The sequence below is a fragment of the Chlorocebus sabaeus genome, chromosome 15 (genome assembly GCF_047675955.1).
Source record: "Chlorocebus sabaeus isolate Y175 chromosome 15, mChlSab1.0.hap1, whole genome shotgun sequence".
Taxonomy (NCBI): domain Eukaryota; kingdom Metazoa; phylum Chordata; class Mammalia; order Primates; family Cercopithecidae; genus Chlorocebus; species Chlorocebus sabaeus.
In genome coordinates, this window is record NC_132918.1 from 35,481,926 (window position 1) to 35,505,592 (window position 23,667).

The window sequence follows — 23,667 nt, forward strand, 5'->3', positions numbered from 1 at the left end:
AGAAATCTCAGTAGCATTGTCTCCGTTACTGTTTTTCACCTATCAGTTGCCACACAGAGCTGAGAAATTCTAGTCACATCTATTCATATCCTTGGCTTTCCTGCTAGTTACTCTTGTCTCCTTTATCTTGTATTTCATTTAGTTACTGAATGCTTACAGAAATAACCTACTGTCATGTGGCTTTTCATCTAATTTTAATTTTAGTGGAACTGAAATGTAAATCAGAACCTCCAAATTTCTCAACAAGTTTTAGTGAAGGGAATCAACATTGTGTCCTCACAAACCTCCAGGATTCTTCCCTCCCATCGCCCCCTGCCCAGCCCCCACTCCACAAATGTATCTTTTTCTATTTGCAGAAAGATTTCTTCCCTTTGGCCTTGATTCCTTCTTCAAATGGTAACAATTATACAAGATTTAAATGAATTTCACATGTGAAAGCATGAGAAACTGTAGGATTCTCAGCAACGGAGCAACAAACTCTTATAACAATTGCCCTTAGCTCAAAAATAAACTCAGGGAATGATTGCATTAAGTTTAAATGTATATTTGGTTTAGGGAATAAAAATTTCCAATAAATGGCTTGGAAAACATAATACTATTAATTTAATGAAAATTAATACTGAGCACTGTTTAGCTCTTGAACTTCAACTGTTTTTGTCGTTTTAATTTTTTTGCCAGCCACAAAATGAAAACTAGATAATGAATGCATGGCTTATCCTAATGTGATACAACTCAACTTTATTAATTTACTAACTGATATGTGCCTAATTAGCAAGGTCATATTAATGATATTGTGATGTGCATATTTATGTGGAGAGACAGACAAAACAGTAGTATTGATTATAGTCCTATTCCATCTGAATTAGGCTTGTCAAAAAGATATTTTCTCCTGTAATGTTTAAAACATCCCTCATCAAAATCTGCAAATAAGTTCAATATTAGTATGCTTGAGATATGTAAACTATGTTAATAGGTTATGCCAGTAAAATATATTTGAAGACATATCTTTAAGGAAAGGGTCTAAACTAGAAACATTATCACATTAAAAACTGTAATCCTCTAATTTCTTTGCCACAATCTGTATTCCTGACTCTTCTAACTCTGGAGTACATTGTCAGTTGAACAGCGTCTAACATCTAAGGGCATACAACCCTGAGGACCACAGGGGCCCTGGGAAACTGTGTGTTAATAAACATGCAGAGTCTAGATATGACTCAGGCCCAGCTGGCTCAGCAAGACATATATAGTTCAACTCATTGGTTTCATGGACCATATCTCTCTGTCTGGGCTCACACACACTCAGCTTATTAGGGCTAAATAAGAATGAGATTCTCGGTAACTTTGGGTCTTTTTATCTGGGCTGGTCTTTTCCAGCATGTTCAGAGGACATATGGGCCATTTTGGGGATAGAGTGTGGGTGCTTGGTGAAGGAGTGGGAATAGTGGGGCTTTGTAGATATGGTACAAAAGGTGGGATTGGAGACAAGAGTGGAATATTAAATGTTTGGAGCTTTACTCCATTATGACCCCCAAATTTGCAGCTTCTGTGAGTCTAGATTGACCCCTCCTGATGATTGTGCTGGCAGAAACTTTATTACAGGCTTCATGTACTTTTACCTCCCTTTACTTTTTTCCATAGTTTATATGCGTGGCTAGGTGAATGACTGTCCCTGTTCTTAAAAGTTTTATTCCTTTATAATGCTTTTGACCTCTTTTTCTCCATTATTATTCCTTTCTCCCAAACAGGTTTTGGCTTGTTCCATAGTTCTTATTCAAATCAACTTTAAAACTCAACTTTTTATTCTTGTAATTGTTATTTTTCTTTTATTTTCTTGGATCCTGAATGTTACTATGAATACATGTTTTACACGTGTGCCTTTTAGATGAGTGCCTTCAATGAATGTCTTCCTGTTATCAGGAAGAAGCTATCCAGTTTTATTTATCCATGGTTGCCTATATGTTTGGCAAAGATATTCTGTTTAAGTTTTTTTTTCTACCCGTTCTTTTCATGCTAGCCAGATAGTCATAAATTAGTGGGATGATTGAATTCTTAGGGAGAACAGGGGACCCAGAAATAGACACCTACTTGAGCAAGACACACAGCTCTGATTTGGCCTCAAAATTCCATTCCTAAACATGGAATTTTATGGGTCTTTCCTGTTGAGAAGCTGCCTCTACTCTGGTTGAATCCACTCTCTAGTGCTCTGCTTTTTGCTATTGGTATACTCTGACATTATTATAAGGTCTTTTGTGCGCGGCGTTTTCTTTGCTGTAGTCCTCACTTCCTTTTTCTCTCTATTAAAAACTGCCAGGAACCACAGGAAATGTTTTATCATTCAGTGAAACAAGAGCACATCAGGTTGTTCAGCAAAAATCAGAGCAGTTCATGATTTATAATCAAAAGCAACTCACGAGGATTTACCCCTCTGCCTACCGCATTGATTCCAGTAACTTCAACCCGCTCCCCTACTGGAACGCAGGCTGCCAGCTAGGTGCGTACTCCTTGGGAAGGAGCGGTTCTCTGTACGTTCTGACTATGCCACCATCTTGCCTAATTCTCTCCAACTTTTAACTTGCACAGTGGCACTGAATTATCAATCCGAAGGACGAATGATGCAGTTAAACCGAGCCAAATTCAAGACAAATGGCAACTGTGGCTACGTCCTCAAACCCCAGCAAATGTGCAAAGGTGTGTATTAATTTCACAGTCATAAATGCAGGTGTATGTTAATTTCATAGTCTAATACAGGCAACCTTTATTAAGGAAGCTGTTTAGAAAGTGTGATACCCTAGAGTTTTTCAACATTTTTTTTTTTCCAAAAAGATAGGTTAAGGTGTTTGAATGTGGATTAGAATTCTTGTTACCACTACTTAGTATTTGGTTAGCCATGATGTTTAGAATGTTATCTTGAGAGGTTGTGTGTGAAAGAGGGACATGGATGGCATTGGGTTATCATTTGAAATCCAGTGCCACGTGTAAGCTGGACTGCTTTTTAAGGTCTGAGCCCTATCTTTCAGAAACTATCTTAGGTAATGTGAGTCTGTGACCTGCTGGCAAGCTTCAATTCCACCTGAAACAATTTTATCAAGCTCTTTTACTCAGTGTAGTCCAATTACAAAACAGTGCTAACAAAAGAGAAAGGATAGGCTGGTTGTGGGGGCTGATGCCTGTAATTCCAGCACTTTGTGAGGTCAAGGCAGGCGGATCACCTGAGGTCAGGAGTTCAAGACCAGACTGGCCGACATGGTAAAACCCTGTCTCTACTGAAAATACAGAATTAGCTGGGCATAGTGGTGCATGCCTGTAGTCCCAGCTACTCGGGAAGTTGAGGTAGGAGAATCGCTGGAACCCGGGAGGCAGAGGTTGCAGTGAGCCAAGATCACACCACTGCACTCCAACCTGGGTGACAGAGTGAGACTCCATCTCAAAAAAACAAAACAAAACAAAACAAAACAAAACAAAAAAATGATAATGTTGTGTTAGATCAAACAACACTTTCTTTTGGTTCTGCTCATTAAAATTATTTTTAAAATTTCCAAATTACATTTACAACAATTCAGATAAAAACATTGTTGACAGGATTATCTTCAAGATTTTATGCTTTGCACATTTTCTTGCTCTGCTGTTTACTTAATTTCAGGTCTTCTTTCTGTTTGTTATATTCACTCATACCTGAGATAGTTTAGGTTAGAAAATTATTTGAATCTGACATAATTGTTCTTTCCACACTGTTGGTGTTCAAATAAAATGCTTCTTTTCCTCCATTCCACAGTTGATCATTGCATTGCAAACACTTGCTTTAAGTTGGCCCACTCCACTGGCCTTTGGGAACATGGATTCTAATGAAAACCACAGCTATGCCACACTGATAGTTATGTGATCATGTAATTCAGCATTTGTTTTTGTCTGTTTGTTTGTTTGTTTACAAGCTTAAGCTGTGCATGTGTGCGTGTTTCTTCTTATGTTACCAACTTATACTTTACTTGGCCTAGGTACTTTCAACCCTTTCTCTGGTGACCCTCTTCCTGCCAACCCCAAAAAGCAGCTCATCCTAAAAGTTATCAGTGGACAGCAACTCCCCAAACCTCCAGACTCCATGTTTGGAGATCGAGGCGAGGTAAGTTGCCTATGACTACATGTCTAAGTGTTTAATTATGTGATTATCTTAGTTCATTTACATTTTATCTGAAATGTCTTCAGAGATGTATGTGTGTTCGTAACTGAGCACTGACCTCAGCTTATCAGACATTAACTGATTTATTGGTAAGTCACACAGTTCTTGTTGTACTGCTGTTCATCATCTATTTTGAAGGCATGAGTGCACACAATTGAATTCACAATTTAAGGTTGACACTGGCATTGCTAAAACTGGAGTGCAAAGACAATTATATTATTAATGGAACACTGCCCAAGAGTATATCTTAACCTGGGAAGGCAATGTTCCATTAATAATATAACCTCCACATACCTCTCCTCCTGCAGTGCTCCTCTTTGCTGCCCATCAGCCACTTGCTCCTTGGCCGTGTGCTGATTCTTATTATCATTTGCTGTACCTGTGTAGTGTGATTTTAAAATATCTTCATCTGTGGTCACAGTCTTTTTTCTTTCCAGAGCTTTTAGCCCATTGTTTCCATTAGACCTTCTTGGCTCTTGCTTTCTCCCTACATAGCAGCTTCTCCTATGCTCTTGCCCTTCCTCTCAGAGCTGATCCATTATTTCAGGCTCTTTGTTGCTCCTGCCTGTTAAACCATCATTTTGGGATCTTAAGGAAGGAAATTATAGAGCTGTACAATTTGGTACTGCCATAAATGCTTTATTTAAGAACTCTACTTTCTCTGCTTTAGACTTTCTTACATCAGCTCTTTCTAGATTCTTTGGGTTTTATTCCTTCATTGTTCATTACCCAGAACTGGCACCACGAAGGAGAGTCTACAGATGACCAACAAGACAAGATCCTTCCCCCTAGAGGAGAGGATGGGAATTAAAGTATATGAATCAAACATGGATAGCTTGATTAATTATTATGCCACCCAGATCAAGACAGAGCATATCCAGAATCCCTAGAAGGCTCCTGTCCACCTTCCCAGTCAATATCTACCCTCCCCGCTGCCTCTCATGCCAACACCAACCCCTATCACAACAGAAATTTTGTCTATTCCTAAACTTTATATAAATGGACTCTTAGAGTAGGTACTCTTTTATGTCTGGCTTGCTCAACATTATGTTATATAGCAGAACTTTATTCTTTTCTCATTGTTGAGAGTATTCATTGAACACATATTTCTGACCAGGCATGGTGGCTCACATTTGTAATCCCAGCACTTTGAGAGGCTGAGGTGGGTGGATTGCTTGAGCTCAAGAGTTTGATTGAGACCAGCCTGGACAACATGGCAAAACCCCATTTCTACAAAAATACAAAAATACAAAATTAGCAAAATTACAAAATTAACAAAATTACAAAATTAAAAAATATAAAAATTAGCCAGGTGTGGTGCGCAAGCCTGTAGTCCCAGCTACTCGGGAGACTGAGGTGGGAGGATGGCTTAAACCTGTGAGGGTGGAGGATGCTGTGAGCTAAGATCATGCCACTGCATTCCAGCCTGGGCTACAGAGTAAGACCCTATCTCAAAAAACAAAATAACAAAAAACAAAAAACGCATATTCCACAATTATCCATCCTATTCATGATAGAAATTTAGGTTGTTTCCAGTGTTTGACTATTACAAATACAGCTGCTCTGAGCATTTGTGCATGGGCAAAACATCTCAGTTCTGTCAGGTATTTGCCCTGAACTAAAGTTGTAGGTTCACTGGGTAAAGTTTGTTGGCATTAATAAATACTAGCAAACAGCAATTTAATATTTTTTATATTTGTCTCATATATCTGAATCTACCACACCTAGAACCATTTCTTTTTCTTGCTAAGCACCTTGTAAAATCAGTTGCTGTCAAAATGTAGACATTTTGGCCAATATTCTCAGATTAATTAACATATGTATAGAAATATATTATTTGTAATAGTACTTTCTCTTTATTTAATAGATCATTGACCCTTTTGTTGAAGTTGAAATTATTGGATTGCCGGTAGATTGTTGTAAAGATCAAACCCGTGTGGTAGATGACAATGGTAAGATCATAATCTGTGTTCACTTTTTAATGAAGATGGTCTAGAAATAGAATTTACACTAAAAAAAGTGTCTATGTAGACGAGCAAGAAATCTCTAAAATCCATAACTCCCATCTGAGTTTATGTTAAAAACTTTTCAACACATGGAACTAAGTAACTGTGGGATTGATGCATGGTTTATTTTGATGGTGTTGTAATCTAGGCTTTCCAGACTTTTGCTTTTAAAGGAATTTTTTTCTTCTAGTAAGAAGAGTAAATGATATTTTAAAGAACTGGGTTAAAAATTCACTGAGGAAATGCGTCCATTATATGTTTATATTGTATTTTTATGACATGAGTTTTCTCAAAGCTCTCATTTGTGAAGCCTATGTGCCTTGATAATTTCTCACTTTTTCTGGAGCATGTAAAACTCTAAAGGCAAGCCCAATGTAGTCTGGCGAGTTTACTTCTTGAGTATTTTTATACAATTGGAGGGGTAGCATTCTTCTTATATTTTGGCCATAATATAAAGAAAGTTTTCTTTACCCAAGCCTCATGTCTTTTTATTTGTAATCTTTTAAAATTTGTTTGTTCATACATTTCACAAACATTATTGCATACCCACTTTTCTCAATGTCTTGTGATTAATACTATAAAATACATTTGAAGCACAATTATTAATTTGAGAAATTAGGGGTTCACAGGGAGTCCCTGAAAGAACACTACAGTTCCAGAGTAGGACAAACCTGTAACTTAGGAAAAACACGTACACAGAAAGAAACCTTCTTAAATTGCGTTTTCCCACCAATGTTCAATAGATAACTCTTTCTTTTTTTAGTCTCAGAAATAATTGAGAGGTCATCACTAAGTCAACAGAAAGATCTTCTCTTATTCAAGAGGGGTATCTCAGTGATTTTTCAGCTTATAATTATTTCATTAGCTTGAGGCTTTTTAATAGGGTTCAATGGCTGATACCTTCTAAATGCATACATTTTTAAAAACTTATTTTCATTTTTTAGAAAGGAAAAAAAACAGAAACTTACGGAGTACTTGAATTTTTAACAGCTTTTATAGTTATTTTATTGGAGAGAATTTTGCCAAGTAAATGTATTTTTGCATTTTAGTATTTGAGGTGAAATATACCTTTTTAACGTATTTTTCAGTAGCTGTGAAAATATGCCATCATTCATGCAGTAAGGTCTTGCTTCATGAGAAGCTACTGGGAATCAATAGTGCACAGTCTAATTTGACCCTGTCATTAACTATAAGGCCTTGTGTGGCTTTGGGCACATTATCGTCTATGAACATCAATTTTCTCAAATACAAAATGTCTTATAAATATTGATACTCCCTACTTTAAAAGATGAGTGTTACTTGTATAGTTTTTGAAAGTAATATATTTTTGAAAGTCAGTAATACATAGTTTCTAATTAGAAACAAAAACCAAAACCCTGCTCTACTCTAAAAACTCTAAAAATCCTCTAAAAAAACTTAGAGGATTCCTATAAGAACTAAGATGATGTATGTACAATAGGAGTTGAAACCTGCAAAAGCACCTTATAAAATGTTTGTTGGTGGTTATTACAGCAGCGGACTCTTTGGTGCATGAGAAGCATAATTCTGTTGGGAGAGGATATCATTCTTTATTGTTTCGGCTAAAACATTATTCTTAGATCACTACTATAGATAATTTTTTAACTTACTGAAGCATTCTGAATACTAACGAGCTTCTCTACAATACAGTTAGGCATCAAAGATTAATAGATTTGACGTGATAATTTACAGGCAATGTTCTTACCAATTATTTTCTAGCAAGGGGGTAAATTTCGAGGCTTTATTCCAGTAAGGTATCCCAGAGTGGCTTAGTTGTCTTCATGAGTTTAATAACCACTGCAAGCAATTTTCACCGTCTGCTTTGCAGATGTTGCCGCCAACTCATTTTCAGCCAAGTCCTTTGCTTTTCTGATTTTTCTTTTCCTATTTCTCTGAGGATTTAACCCTGTGTGGGAAGAAACGCTGACATTTACAGTACACATGCCAGAAATAGCTTTGGTTCGGTTCCTCGTGTGGGATCATGATCCCATTGGACGAGACTTTGTTGGGCAAAGAACCGTGACCTTCAGCAGCTTAGTGCCTGGTAGGTATGAGCTGGCCTTTTCTCTCTAGACTGACCATTCCTTTTTCTTTGGAAGATATAATACATCATATGTTACTTACATAATAGCATATGTGATATATAAAATATATGTCATATAATAAACGTGACTTTTAACAAGCTTTGTAAAATGTAAAGGATTATAGTTGGGCTGGGTGCAGTGGCTCACACCTGTAATGCCAGCAATCTGGGAGGCCAAGGTGGGAGGATCACCCGAGGTCAGGAGTTTGAGACCAGCCTGACCAACATGGAGAAACCCTGTCTCTACTAAAAATACAAAATTAGCCAGGTGTGGTGGCCCATGCCTGTAATCCCAGCTATTCGGGAAGCCGAGGCAGGAGAATCACTTGAACCCAGGAGGCAGAGTTTCCGGTGAGCCGAGATCATGCCACTGCCTTCCAGCCTGGGCAACAGAACAAGACTCTATCTCAGAAAAAAAAAAAAAGAGCTATAGTCAAGTCAGATACTTAATTTTGTTGCACCCATGAGAAAGTCAAATGCAAGTTCAACTAAAAAGAAATGACTGTCTTTCCTTTTATTAGGCTACCGGCATGTCTATTTGGAAGGACTGACAGAAGCATCCATATTTGTACACATAACCATCAATGAAATCTATGGAAAGGTGAGAAAGATCATAGGATTTAAAGTCATATACATTAATATGGTCCTTAACAATGCTACTGATTAATTGCATAATAGGAATGTAAATTTTGACAAACTGTGCTTGAACCAAAAACTAAGGAAGCCCAGCAAGCCCAGTCTGCTATTCCAGTCATGTCCTGATCCACCTGTACTCTTTTCACTGTTTAAGGTGTGTACTCATTCCTTCTACACAGGGGCCCTCTCTGGGCTTAATAGAATTGAGAAAACTATTATTCTCTCAGGCAGTAATGTGTTTGGCTAAAACAATGAAGATACAGTTAAATGTTGAATTTTATTTTAATCCTTAAAAAGACTCAACTGACCTCAGTGGGAAACGTAGTGTCTCAGATGGTTGATGAATTACCTGTACTAACTGGTCTGTGATCCCAGCCACTTCTAGGCAGGCTACATTCATTTGGTACCAATGTTTTTAACTGAAAATCTAAAAATTGTGAATGGATTTTAAAGCTACCTACAGGACTGAAAAGAAGGAGACCACAAAAATGCATTCTAGTTCTTTCCTGATGCTGTTGTCATGGTTATAGAACTCATTTGAGGTTTACAAACCAGTAGGTTGTCCTCTGGTCATGTCAAGTAATTGGGGACTTGGTTACCGGTATGAATTTTCAGGACCACATGGGATTTGGAGGGACTGTTAAAGCATTGAATGGGGCCTAGAAATGTCCCGTGCTCTTTACCAGAAAATCTGTATAGCTGGAAGCTTCCTCATCTGTGAATGTGGGATAAAAATAATACCTGCCTCATAAATAAATATATTTCTTAGAAAGCTGTCTGGTACACAGTAAATGCTCAGAAATATTGGCTAATATTAATGTGATTATGACTACAATCCAGCTAATAAGGAATGAACCATTTCAGCCTGAATTAGGGAGTGTAATGTTTATTTTCATATCAGTCAGCAAGGGTGTGGAGGTGAGGGTAAGGATCCTAATTTCTAAGACTGGTGAAGTTTTATACCATAACTTTCTGTGTTTAGTCCTGGATTTCTGTTTGTGCTGCTTGTTGGGATCTTGCCTCTCATCTAAGTAGACACAAATGTAAATAATTCAAAAATGATTCTTGAATTCTAGGAATCCCAGGTTAACTACAGATTATCTCTAGCGTTTATCACATTGAGGGAAACAATTAAATTCTGAATTTGTTTAAAACTTGAGCCAGAAATAAATTAAAATCTGAAAGTGTTCTATATCATGCCCATCTTCTCTCCTAAATAAATGTCCATTTATGAGTCATACTCTTTATTCCTTTCAAGATGTGTTCGGGTTGGGATCCACACATCACAGTGTAGTGGTATTGGTTGAACAATGAATGAGCATAAGACTGAAAATCCCTGAAACTAACAGAAAGGGTTTATAGACATGTATGCATTTTTTCTTTTGTGTTTACTTGTGACACCCTCTTCAATGAGCCCCAATTGTGTTTTGTTGTGTTTTGTTTTTTTCCTTCACAGTGGAGCCCTTTAATACTCAATCCCAGTTATACTATATTGCACTTTCTAGGAGCTACAAAGGTAGTTTCTCAGCATGGTGCTTTGTTCTGGCTGGCATATTTCTTTTAAGTGGTTATGGCAGCATGCTTTTTCATATCACGCCATTTTCCTGCTTACCACTTTGAAACATGTATCTGTTGCTTTAAGGCGCCTGAAGTTCGTAGCAGTCTATGAGCTGTGGAGACTTTTCCTACCATTTTGTCATCTCTGGGTAGGAAACTTCTGGGAGAGCTTGATGTAAGAATGGAAGGCTGAAGTCCTTGCAAAGTAAGGTTGATAAGATGTGCATGAAGTTGTGCAAACATGCTGTGAGCTGCTGCTTTCTTGGTGTGAATATATTTCAGTGGCTGTACAATTTCGGTTTATATTCATTTTTCATGGAGCTGTTATTTTAAAGGCAAGTTGTTGACGTGATGGCATTTGCTTAACTTGTGGTTGGTCGTTTTGTGTCTTCAGAATAGACAACTCCAGGGTCTGAAGGGACTGTTCAATAAGAATCCTAGGCACAGTTCTGCAGAAAACAATTCCCATTATGTACGGAAACGATCGATTGGAGATAGAATTCTGCGACGCACAGCCAGCGCCCCCGCCAAAGGCAGGAAAAAGAGCAAAATGGGCTTCCAAGAAATGGTGGAGATAAAGGATTCAGTGTCCGAGGCCACAAGAGACCAAGATGGCGTGCTGAGGAGGACCACACGCAGTTTGCAAGCACGTCCTGTCTCTATGCCTGTTGACAGAAACCTTCTGGGAGCTTTGTCGCTGCCTGTATCTGAAACAGCAAAAGACAATGAAGGAAAAGAAAACTCTCTGGGTAAGATACTTTAAGTTTCTCTAAGAATAAACCCTTCTAGGCTGCTTTTCAGTCCCTGTTTACCATTCTGAAGAGGTTGACATTCTGTAGTCAAAGTAAAATATACTGAAAAATAAATACTTTTTAATGTGATCTTCTAGACGAGAAGATTTTAAATGTTGGGGGCCAGGTAGATCCATTTCCTGCTCACCAAGAGCTTTATAATATCAACATCTGAAATTGACAATGAGAGTAGGGGGAGCCATTAGGTGTGATGGCACAGAGAGGAAGAATGAAACCTGCAAAATAGGATTCGAAATATTGGTTTTCCAAATGAATGCCATATTTACTGATTGTTCTGAGGGGGAATATGGTTGTATTACTTTTCTTACATATAACACATTTCCGTGATTGGAAATGTTTATGGAGAAAGAAAACCAGTTGTTAAAAACAAGCCACGTTTTTCAAAAACAAGCAAATCTTTTTTTCTTAAGAGGTGGCTCAGGCAGTGTTTTCCTATGGCCTCACTTCCCTGATCCTTGGATGCTGGCAGGGATGGACGTGTGCCTGCAGCTTTAGCGCGGTCGTGGGCTCCACAAGCATAGGGACCAGGTGCTGCCTGTCTTTTTCCTTAATTTGAGTGTATCATTGGCTCATATCAGGAGCTCAGTACAGAGTAAAGACCGCCTTGCAGTGTGCCAGAGAGCTTTTGACTGATGTCGGTGACTCCCATCCCATCCTATCTGGGGGTAAATTTAAGTGCCAAAACTGTGTGCATTTGATATCTATGCAACAAATATGTTTGAATTAAATCAGAATCATCTCAGACAACTAAAATGTGGTACTGATTTCCTTTAGCAAAATTGTTCTTTTATCTTTTATCAAATGGTCTAATTTCAGTGCTCTCTTTTCCCACAAACACCATTTTACTTGTATTGATTTTTTGTTATAAGATATTCTTGAATGGTTTATTTGAAGGAGAAAAAGAACATTTAAAAGCTTGAAATTTTGCTAAGAGCAGTGTCAGAGAAGAGATAAAATATATGCCTTAAAATGTATTTTAAAATCCCATCTTTGGGAAAAATAAAGCTATATTCAATAGAAATTGGTTCTATCCTGTTAATGCCACAGTTAAGATGTTAATACCATTAAGATGAGTTAGAAAGCAATTTTGAGGTAATATTTCTTTTCTACTTTTAAAAAACAGTTATATAAATTAGTCATGTGTATTAAACTTTTGGTATATATAAAACGATACATAGTTATATTGCATTAAGTACAGAAAAAGCAGACTACAAAATTCTTTTTTTTTTTTTTGAGACGGAGTCTCGCTCTGTCGCCCAGGCTAGAGTGCAGTGGCAGGACCTCAGCTCACTGCAAGCTCCGCCTCCCGGGTTCACGCTGTTCTCCTGCCTCAGCCTCCCCAGTAGCTGGGACTACAGACGCCCGCCACCTCGCCCGGCTAGTTTTTTGTATTTTTTAGTAGAGACGGGGTTTCACCGTGTTAGCCACGATGGTCTCGATCTCCTGACCTCATTATCCACCCGTTTTGGCCTCCCAAAGTGCTGGGATTACAGGCTTGAGCCACCGCGCCCGGGCCCCCAGACTACAAAATTCTATATATTATTCTGTTCCTCTGCAAAATATAACAGTGGCTGTCTCGGTGGTAACATCATATGGTATTTAATTTTTTCTTTATAATTTTTTGAGGTTTTCAAAATTTTTATGATGAATATTTTTAGTTTTGAAACTATTTAATATTAAGTTGAACAAGTTCTTTTTTCTTATATATCATGACTCTGGAAGCATTATATTATTAAAATAACCTGATCAAGAATTGAATACCTCATACTCTCCTAGCAGTATACTAACCATGCTGGGATATCCCAAATTACTGTGAATTGTGTTTTTATGGTTTTCTTTTACTATGTCTGACAACTTACTGCCACTTTTAGGGAAGGATGCAATATGAAATTTGTGTATTAAAAAGAAATATATCATTAACAAAAAATAGATATTAGCAATGACATGGAATTGATGACCAATTTTTATCTTTACATTTTAACTCAATGGATATTGATATTTTAATGCATTTATTACACCTTCCAATTATTTTAGAAATTGATTAAATTAAATATGCTCCCAAAATGTTTTGAAAATGACATTATTATGTTTTTCTTCTTTTCTTCTTTTTTTGTTTTAACTAATACATGTATAACTTTGAAAGCTTATAGTATCTTGCTTACAGGTACCACAATGCTTTGTTTAACAGAGCTGTCTTGTTCTGTTTCTATTGCCATGCTTCTGTGTAGTACAAATCTGAATAGGAAACAACTTAAGGTAATCCTCACTGTAAAAGTATGGTAACTCATTGACATTTTTTTGACAATGAATATTACATCCTTAGCAGATGTAATAGATATTCAAAGGGAAGCTTCAGTGAAATTCCTATAAATATATTTTACCATTTATTCATCACACAGACACTTTGTTGCAAACCTATGCAATCCATAATTATATTCTGTCACAGTGTAACGGATTTACATTCTCCATTTGTCTGTCTGAAGACAACATGAGTGTTTGCAGGTCGTACATAAAGTGATACATGTCACCTAAAATATTGTTTGTTTCCTTCAGCAGAAGATAAAGATGGCAGAAGAAAAGGGAAAGCAAGTATAAAAGATCCACATTTTCTAAATTTCAACAAAAAGTTATCGTCCTCCTCCAGTGCTCTTCTCCACAAAGATATCATCCAAGGGGACGCCATTGTATCTACTGCCCACATGTCAGTCACAGGAGAACAGCTGGGCGTGTCAAGTCCTAGGGGTGGGAGAACCACATCAAATGCCACAAGTCATTGCCAGGAAAACCCCTGTCCCAGCAAGTCTCTCTCCCCAAGGCAGCATTTGGCTCCTGATCCTGTAGTTAACCCCACACAAGATCTACATGGTGTGAAAATCAAGGAAAAGGGGAATGCTGAGGGCTTTGTAGAAGGGAAAAGCATCTTGTCAGGAAGTATCCTTTCTCATAGCAACCTAGAAATTAAGGACTTGGAAGGTAATAGGGGTAAGGGCCGAGCTGCAACATCCTTTTCTTTGTCAGATGTCTCCATGCTGTGTTCTGACATACCTGACCTACATTCAACTGCAATTCTGCAGGAGAGTGAAATTTCCCATCTTATTGACAATGTCACTTTAACAAATGAGAATGAGCCAGGCAGTTCCATCTCAGCCCTGATTGGCCAGTTTGATGAGACCAATGATCAGGCTCTCACAGTTGTTTCTCATCTTCATAATACCAGTGTGATGTCAGGCCATTGTCCCTTGCCTAGCGTGGGCCTAAAAATGCCCATCAAGCATGGTTTTTCCAAGGGAAAATCCAAGTCTTCCTTCCTGTGCTCATCTCCGGAGCTGATAGCACTCTCGAGTCCTGAGACCACCAAACATGCAATGAACACAGTTTATGAAACTACCTGCACTCCCATCTCTAAAACCAAACCAGATGATGACCTTTCTAGTAAGGCCAAGACAGGGGCTGTAGAAAGCAACCTTCCTGGGTCCCCTAATACTTCTCATGACTGGTTACCAAAAAGTCCTACCAAGGGAGAAGACTGGGAAACACTGAAGAGCTGCAGCCCTGCCTCTTCCCCTGATTTGACCCTGGAGGATGTAATAGCTGATCCCACTCTCTGTTTCAATTCTGGGGAGAGCAGCCTTGTGGAAATTGATGGAGAATCAGAAAATCTTTCTCTAACAACCTGTGAACATAGGAGAGAGAGCACAAGTCAACTTGCTTCTCCTTTAAAACTCAAGTATAGTCAGGGTGTGGTAGAACACTTTCAAAGAGGTTTGAGAAATGGCTACTGTAAAGAGACCTACCACCCTTCTGTCCCTGAAATATTCAACAGTATTCAGGATGTCAAAACTCAAAGTATTTCTTATCTAGCCTATCAGGGTGCTGGCTTTGTGCATAACCATTTCTCAGATTCAGATGCAAAAATGTTCCAGACCTGTGTGCCCCAGCAGTCTAGTGCTCAAGATATGCATGTTCCTGTACCCAAGCAGTTGGCACATCTTCCTTTGCCTGCTCTGAAATTGCCCAGTCCTTGCAAATCCAAAAGTCTGGGGGACTTAACATCAGAGGACATTGCCTGCAATTTTGAGAGCAAGTACCAGTGTATTAGTAAGAGTTTTATTACAACTGGCATTAAAGACAAGAAGGGTGTGACTGTGAAGAAAAAGTCATTAGAGCCTATAGATGCCCTGACCGAGCAGCTTCGGAAGCTTGTGTCCTTTGACCAGGAAGACAGCTGCCAAGTAATATATTCAAAGCAGGATGCCAATCAGCTCCCCCGGGCACTAGTCAGGAAGTTGTCATCCAGAAGTCAGAGCAGAGTGCGCAATATTGCTAGCCGTGCCAAGGAGAAACAGGAAGCCAACAAGCAGAAAGTTCCAAACCCCAGCAATGGGGCAGGCGTGGTTCTTAGAAACAAACCCTCAGCACCCACCCCTGCAGTGAATCGCCACTCCACCGGCTCCTACATCGCAGGCTACCTGAAGAACACGAAAGGGGGTGGCCTTGAAGGCCGGGGCATCCCGGAGGGGGCATGCACAGCTCTTCACTATGGCCATGTTGACCAGTTGTGTTCAGATAATTCTGTTTTGCAGACTGAGCCAAGCAGTGATGATAAACCAGAAATTTATTTTCTTTTGAGACTGTGAATTATATAAAACTGCATTCTTAAGGTTTACAAGGTATTCCATAGAATGTCGGAGTTTTCAGTAAATAAGTTCCTTGGCTTTGGAATGATTTTCAAATGTATTTTTAAACTTGTATTTGGGTCTCCTTTTGACTTCATGTGTTCTCCCTGTTAATGCGTTTGTATATAGATTTAGTGATGTTTCCCATGTACCTATTATGATCTTTCTCCCTTGAGGTGTTGTAAACTATTATCAGTATAAAATATGTGCATGCCCTAGATGTGAAACTCCTCAGCAGCTCGGGTTATAATGTGTGTGTGTTTCACCAAGATGTCCTTTACTGTGTCCTCAGATTGCGTCACAAATGTAGTCATTTTTACTCTCTAACTGTTGAGTTGATTAAGAGACTTTGCAAATGACAAAGGGATGAATTCCTTACTTTAATCTGTTATCATTTTTCCTATGTTTCCCTCTTTGTTGAGAAGCCCAGATGCATTTTTATAACTCAGTTTTAAAAACTTTAAAATAGTTACCTTGCCTTTTAGGATGTTCTTATCCCACCCATAAAGAGAGTTTAAAGGGGATGGATAGCTGCTCCCCATGCCCTCCCCACTTTTTGGAATAGGCTCTGAGGGTGTGAGGAAGAAGGCCGTCTTTTGTATATAAGGACAAAATTGTTTGTTTTACATAAATTTTGTTACATATTTTTGCTAATGGCTTTGTATGTAACAAGAAGCCAGTTGCCAAACTACTTGTACTTTTGAATTTTCTGATTGAATGACAGACTGCGAACAATGGCTTTCAGAATGAGGGACTTCCATCAGACGCTAATGATAATAGTAGCACAAACTGAAAACTTCCCCAAAGCTTTCAAAGAATATTTTTTCATAATAAAATCCGAGTGAATAGATAATTAGAAGAAACCTTTTTCCTTCAGGGAACCAAGCAACTCTATTTTAGTACTGACATGCATTATTTTCACTGTGAATTCACTTTTTTATTGCATGTTCAGATGTCCCTCTTTGTTTTTTTTTTTGTAACATTAACTGCAATGATGTTCTTCTTGGAATTCATGAAAATATAATTAAAACACATTTTTAAACACTTGGTGAACTTTTTTTACAATTGAAATTCATACGATGACTATTGAGTAAAAGCACTCAGAGCACTCGGACCTATTTTTCATGTGTTTGCGGCAAAATAGAAAGCTATCACGGAGGACAGTTTTAAGCAGCAATTTAAGTCTCTGAGTGTTTTCCTTATGCTTTAAAAAGCATATTTGTGAGGTGACTTGAAAGAAAATCAAATGTAATGAGTTTCTTTGCATTTGGCGTTGCTATTGCAAGTTTAAAAATAAGCCTTCCGAACTGGTTGTGGTGGTGGGCGGTGGGAGGGGAGCAGTGGTAGTGGTGATGGTGGTGGTGGGTAGGGGAGCCATGTGGGGAAGGCAAGTGAGATGCTATGTTTGGCAAATGAAACTGTCTGAAGCTTTGCAATGTAGGGGAAGAGGGCAGAGGAGAGCACTTGGTCCCTGGTTCTCTTGGTCCCCAACTCTGAGCTTTTCCCCAAGGTTGGGGGTCCTTTATTTTCTGGACAAGCACTGGGAATCTGGTTGGGGCTGATGTGTAATGGTGAAAGGGCAAGTGACCATTTCTATGCCCTTAGTGAGCCCAAGACATTTTTGTTTTCTTGTGAGTTCTGAACCTCCTAATTCTATCCTTAGATCATGGTTTGTTTTTAAGGTATCCTTGTTTTAGAAGGGATTGACATGATGTGCAGTTGTTAAAATTCACTTGCCAAAGAATAGAATTTAGTTGCTCTTTAGGATTTGATGGTATCTTTGTTCTAAAACAGATCCAGGAGTTTACATTCGTTTTGTTTTGTTTCTTTAAGGTAAACACTGACATTTTATGGACTAGAATTATGAAATCCCCAAAATTGTGGGAAATGAAATACAAGTAATTTCAGAAAATAGGTTAGGAATGTTTCTAGCACAAAGAAAAGACAAATATTTTAGATGATAGATATCCCAGGTACACTGGTTTCTTCTGTACAAATTATATGAACATACTAAATTATCATACGTACCCTCCTCCCAAAAGAAGAAAATAGATTGGATGGACAGTACTTCTGGCTCTCCCAGGAAATATTCATTTTCCTTTGCTCCTTAAAGTTCTTAAATGGAAATATTTGATAAACAAATTTGATAATGGATGGGGATTAAATCAAGTTCATTTCACAGATGAAAAAACTGAGGCTCAGAGGTTCTGTTTCCATTAAGTGTAATCCATTATCACATTCATTTCGCTGATACTTTCCCTTTAAAAAATCAAAAGCATGTATTATTTCTTGGTGAATATTGAATTTAAATCCTTTCTTTTAAAAATTTTATTATTATTTAATTTGTGTGGGTACACGGTAGGTGCATATATGTATGGAGTACATGAGAAGTTTTGACAGAGGCATGCAATAAGCACATCATGGAGAATGGAGTATCCATTTCCTCAAGCATTTATCCTTTGACTTACTCAATGACTTATGAACAATCCAATTACACTCTTTATTTAAAAATATACAATTAAGTTATTATTGACTGTAGTCATCCTGTTGTGCTATCACATAGAAGGTCTTAGTCATTCTTTCTATTTTCTTTTTGTACTCATTAGCCATCTTCACCTCCCCACTCCCAGTCTCCCACTACACTTCCCAGCCTATGTAACTATCCTTCTACTCTCTATGTCCCTGAATTCAGTAGTTTTGATTTTTAGATCCCACAAGTAAGTGAGACCATGCAATGCTTATTTTTCTGTGCCTGGCTTGTTTCACTTAGCATAATGATCTCTAGTTCCATTCATGTTGTTGCAAATGATTATCTCATTCTTTTTATGGCTGAATAGTACTTCCTTGTGTATATGTACCACATTTTCTTTATCCGTTCATCTATTGATAGACATGTAGGTTGCTTCCAAATCTTAGCTAATATAAGCAGTGCTGCAACAAACATAGGAGTGCAGATATCTCTTTGATATACTGATTTCTTTTCTTTTGGGTATATACCTAGAAGTGGTATTGCTGGATCATATGATAGCTCAATTTTTAATTTTTTGAGGCACTTCCAAATTGTTTTCGATAGTGGTTATGCTAATTTACATTCCCAACAAGAGTGTACAATGGTTCCCTTTTCTCCACGTCCTCACCAGCATTTGTATTAGCATGTCTTTTGGATATAAGCCATTTTAACTGGAGTGAGATGATATCTCATTGTAGTTTTGATTTGCATTTCTCTGATGATCTATGATGTTGAGCACCTTTACATATGCCTGTTTTCCATTTGTATGTCTTCTTTTGGGAAATGTCTATTCAAATCTGTTGCCCATTTTTTGATCAGATTATTAGTTTTTTTTTTTCTGTAGAGTTGTTTGGGCTCCTTGTATATTCTGGATATTAATCCCTTGTCAGAGGGGTCGTTTGCAAATATTTTCTCCCATTCTGTGGGTTGTTTCTTCACTTTGTTGATTGTTTCCTTTGCTATACAGAAGCCTTTTAACTTGATGTGATCCCATTTGTCTGTTTTTGCTTTGGTTACCTGTGCTTGTGGGGTATTTCTCAAAAAGTTTTTGCCTAGACCAACGTCCTGGAGATTTCCCCCAATGTTTTCTGTAGTCATTTTATAGCTTGAGGTCTTAGATTTAAGTCTTTGATTTATTTTAATTTGATTTTTGTATATGGCAAGAGATAGGGATCTATTTTCATTCTTTTGTATATGGATATCCAGTTTTCCCAGTACCACTTATTGAAGAGACTGTCTTTTCCTTAGTGTATGTTCTTGGCACTTTTGTTGAAAATGAGTTCACTGTAGGTGTGTGGATTTGTTTCTGCATTTTCTATTGTGTTCCATTGATCTGTGTGTCTGTTTTCATGCCAGTACCATGCTGTTTTGGTTACTATAGCTCCATAACATAATTTGAAGTCAGGTAATGTGATTCCTCCAGGTTTGTTCTTTTTGCTTAGGATTGCGTTGGCTACTCTGGGTCTTTTGTGGTTCCATATAAATTTTAGGATTATTTTTTCTATTTCTGTGAAGAATGTCATTGGTATTTTGATAGGGATTGCATTGAATCTGTAGATTGCTTTGGGCAGTATGGATACTTTAATGATATTGAGTCTTCTAATCCACGAATATGGAATATTTTTCATTGTTTGGTGTCCTCTTCAATTTCCTTCATCAGTGTTTTATAGTTTTCATTATAGAGATCTTAATATGTGGCTATTGTAAATGGGATTACTTTAATTTTTTTCACATTGTTCACTGTTGACATATTGGAATGCTACTGATTTTTGTATGTTGATTTTTGTATCCTGCAACTTTACTGAATTTGTTTATCAGTTCTACTAATTTTCTTGTGGAGTCTTTAGTTTTTTTCTAAATATAAGATCATATCATCCTCAAACAAGGATAATTTGACTTCTTCCTTTTCAATTTGGATACCCTTTATATCTTTTTCTTGTCTGATCGCTCTAGCTAGAACTTCCAATACTATGGTGAATAACAATGGTGACAGTGGGCACCCTCATCATGTTCCACATCTTAGAGGAAAGGCTTTCAGTCTTTCCCCATTCAGTATGATACTAGCTGTGGGTCTATTGTATATGACTTTTATTACATTGAGGTATGTTCCTTCTAGCCTCAGTTTGATCATAAAGGGATGTTAAATTTTATCAAATACTTTTTCAGCATCAATTGAAATTATCATATGTTTTTTATTCTTTATTCTGTTAATATGATGTATCACATTGATTGATTTGCATATCAATCATTCATGGGTGATAAATCCCACTTGGTCGTAATGAATGATCTTTCTGATGTACTGCTGAATTGGTTTACTAGTATTTTGCTGAGGATTTTTGCATCAATATTCATTACGGATACTGGCCTATCATTTTCTTTTTTTGATGTGTCTTTTTCTGTTTTTTTTTTTTGTGTGTGTGTCAAGGTAATACTGGCTTCATAGAAAGAGTTTGGAAGTGTTCCTTCTTCCTCTATTTCCTGGAATAGTTTGAGTAGGATTGGTATAAGTCATTCTTTAAATGTTTGGTAGAATTCAGCAGTGAAGCCATTGGTTGCAGGCTTTTCTCTACTGGGAGACTTTTTTATTACAGCTTTGGTCTCATTACTTGTTATTGATTTGTTTGGGTTTTGGATTTCTTCCCGGTTCAGTCTTGGTAGGTTTTATGTATTTAGACATTTGTCAATTTCTTCTAGATTTTCCAATTTATTGGCACATGGTTGCTCTTGGTAGCCACTAATGGTCCTTTGCATTTCTGTAATATCAGTTTTAATGTCTCTTTTTTCATTTCTCATTTTATTTATTTGGATCTTCTCTCTTTTTTCTTAGTCTGGCTAAAGGTTTGTCAATTTTGTTTACATTAGAAAATCCTAACTTTTTGTTTTATTGATTCTTTGTAATTTTTTCCACTTTAATGTTATTTATTTATGCTCTGATCTTTATTATTTATTTTTTCTACTAATTTTGGGTGTGGTTTGGTTTGCTTTTCTAGTTCTTTAAGATGCATTGTTAGATTGTTTATTTGAAGTTTTTCCTCTTTTTAAGTGTAGGTACTTATAGCTCTAAACTTCCCTCTGAGTACTGCTTTTGCTGTATCCCCTAGGTTTTGGTAAGTTATATTTCCATTATCATTTTCTAGATCCTGTAGAAATTTTAAAAGTTTCTTCTTAATTTCTTTTTGAACCAGTGGTTATTCAAAAACATATTGTTTAATTTCCATATATTTGTATAGTTTCCAAAATTTCTTGTTATTAATTTTTAGTTTTATTCCATTGTGCTCAGAGAAGATGCTTTATATTATTCCATGTTTTAAGACTTGTTTTGTGACCTAACATATGGTCTGTCCTTGAGAATGACCCATGTGGTAAGGAAAAGAACGTGTATTCTGCAGGTCTTGGATGAAATGTTCTGTAAATATCTATTAGATCCATTTTGTCTGTAGTGCGGATTAAGTCTCATGTTTCTTTGTTGATTTTCTATCTGGAAGATCTGTCTAATGCTGAAAGTGGAATGTTGATATCTCCCACTATTATTGTATTGGGGCCTAGCTCTCGCTTTAGCTCTAATAACGTTTGCTTTAGCTCTAATAACATTTGCTTTAGCTCTAATAACATTTGGGTGCTCCTCTGTTAAGTGCATATATGTGTAAACATGTATGTTTAAATTTGTTATATCTTATTGCTGAGTTGACCCCTTTGTCATTATGAAATGACCTTCTTTTTCTCTTCTTATATAGTTTTTGTCTTGAAAATCTATTTTGTCTGATCTAAGTATAGTGACTCCTGATCTTTTGTTTGTTTGTTTGTTTGTTTGTTTTTTTGAGATGGAGTCTCACTCTGTCGCCCAGGCTAGAGTGCAGTGGCCGGATCTCAGCTCACTGCAAGCTCCGCCTCCTGGGTTTACGCCATTCTCCTGCCTCAGCCTCCCGAGTAGCTGGGACTACAGGTGCCTGCCACCACGCCCGGCTAATTTTTTTGTATTTTTTAGTAGAGACGGGGTTTCACCGTGTTAGCCAGGATGGTCTCGATCTCCTGACCTCGTGATCCGCCTGTCTCAGCCTCCCAAAGTGCTGGGATTACAGGCTTGAGCCACCACGCCCGGCCTTTTTTTTTTTTTTTTTTTTTTTGAGATGGAGTATCGCTCTGTCGCCCAGGCTGGAGTGCAGTGGTGTACGGTCTCTGCTCATTGCAAGCTCTGCCTCCCGGGTTCACACCGTTCTCCTGCCTCAGCCTCCCAAGTAGCTGGGACTACAGGCGCCCGCCACCACGCCCAGCTAATTTTTTGTATTTTTTTAGTAGAGACCATGTTAGCCAGGATGGTCTGGATCTCCTGACCTTGTGATATGCCCACCTTGGCCTCCCAAAGTGCTGGGATTACAGGCGTGAGCCACTGCACCCGGCCTCCTGCTCTTTTTTGGTTTCCATTAGCATGGAATGTCTTTTTCCATCCCTTTATTTTCAGTCTATGTGTGTCTGTGTAGGTGAAGTGTGTTACTTGTAGACAGCAGAGCAATGGGTCTTGTTTTTTCATTATTCAGCCAGTCTGTCTTTTGGAGAGTTTAGACCAAGTACATTCAATGTCATTTTTAGGACTTACTCCTCCCATTTTGTTGTTTGTTTTCTGGTTGTTTTGTGGTCTTCTTCCTACTTTCTTTCCTTTCTGTCTTCCTCTAGTAAAGGTGATTTTCTCTGGTGATATGATTTAGTTTTTTGCTTTTTATTTTTTTGTGTATCCATTGTCTTTTGCTTTGAGGTTACCATGAGGCTTGCAAATACTACCTTATAACCCATTATTTTAACCTGATAACAACTTAACATTATTTGCATAAACAAACAAGCAAAAGGAAAACTAATAAAAACTTTATACTTTAACTTCTTTCCCCCACTTTTTAACTTTTTGTTTTTATTTGTGCTTTTTTGTTTTGTTTTTATTTATAGCTTATTGTTCTGACTATGTCTTGAAAAGGTGTTATAGTTATTATTGATTGGTTCCTTGTTTAGTCTTTCCACTTAGGAAAAGAGTAGTTTACAAAACCCAGTTATGGTGTTATAATACTCTGTGTTTTTCTCTGTACTTACTATTACCAGTGAGTTTTGTACCTTCAGATGATTATTTATCTCTCATTAATGTCCTTTTCTTTCTGACTGAAGTATTCCTTTTAACATTTCTTATAGGACAAGTCTGGTATTGATGAAGTC

At 37.6% G+C, this 23,667-nt stretch overlaps 1 protein-coding gene across 9 annotated transcripts in view; it reads left to right on the plus strand.

Annotated features, from left to right (window-relative positions):
* PLCH1 (phospholipase C eta 1) overlaps positions 1 to 17,006 on the plus strand; it is a 268,796-nt gene extending 251,790 nt beyond the window's left edge. For 6 of the 9 annotated variants that reach the window (XM_073023500.1, XM_073023499.1, XM_008008632.3 and 3 more), the window contains 9 exons: positions 2,312 to 2,491; positions 2,581 to 2,688; positions 3,993 to 4,117; positions 6,042 to 6,126; positions 8,096 to 8,242; positions 8,803 to 8,882; positions 10,374 to 10,433; positions 10,869 to 11,223; positions 13,840 to 17,006. In XM_073023500.1, the coding sequence (XP_072879601.1) occupies positions 2,312 to 2,491; positions 2,581 to 2,688; positions 3,993 to 4,117; positions 6,042 to 6,126; positions 8,096 to 8,242; positions 8,803 to 8,882; positions 10,374 to 10,433; positions 10,869 to 11,223; positions 13,840 to 15,923 (3,224 nt within the window). In that variant the 3' untranslated portion in view covers positions 15,924 to 17,006. The remainder of the gene's footprint in view (positions 1 to 2,311; positions 2,492 to 2,580; positions 2,689 to 3,992; positions 4,118 to 6,041; positions 6,127 to 8,095; positions 8,243 to 8,802; positions 8,883 to 10,373; positions 10,434 to 10,868; positions 11,224 to 13,839) is intronic. The other 3 variants (XM_073023501.1, XM_008008641.3, XM_038002676.2) reach the window with 3 other exon arrangements.
* The last annotated feature ends 6,661 nt before the right edge of the window (positions 17,007 to 23,667 follow it).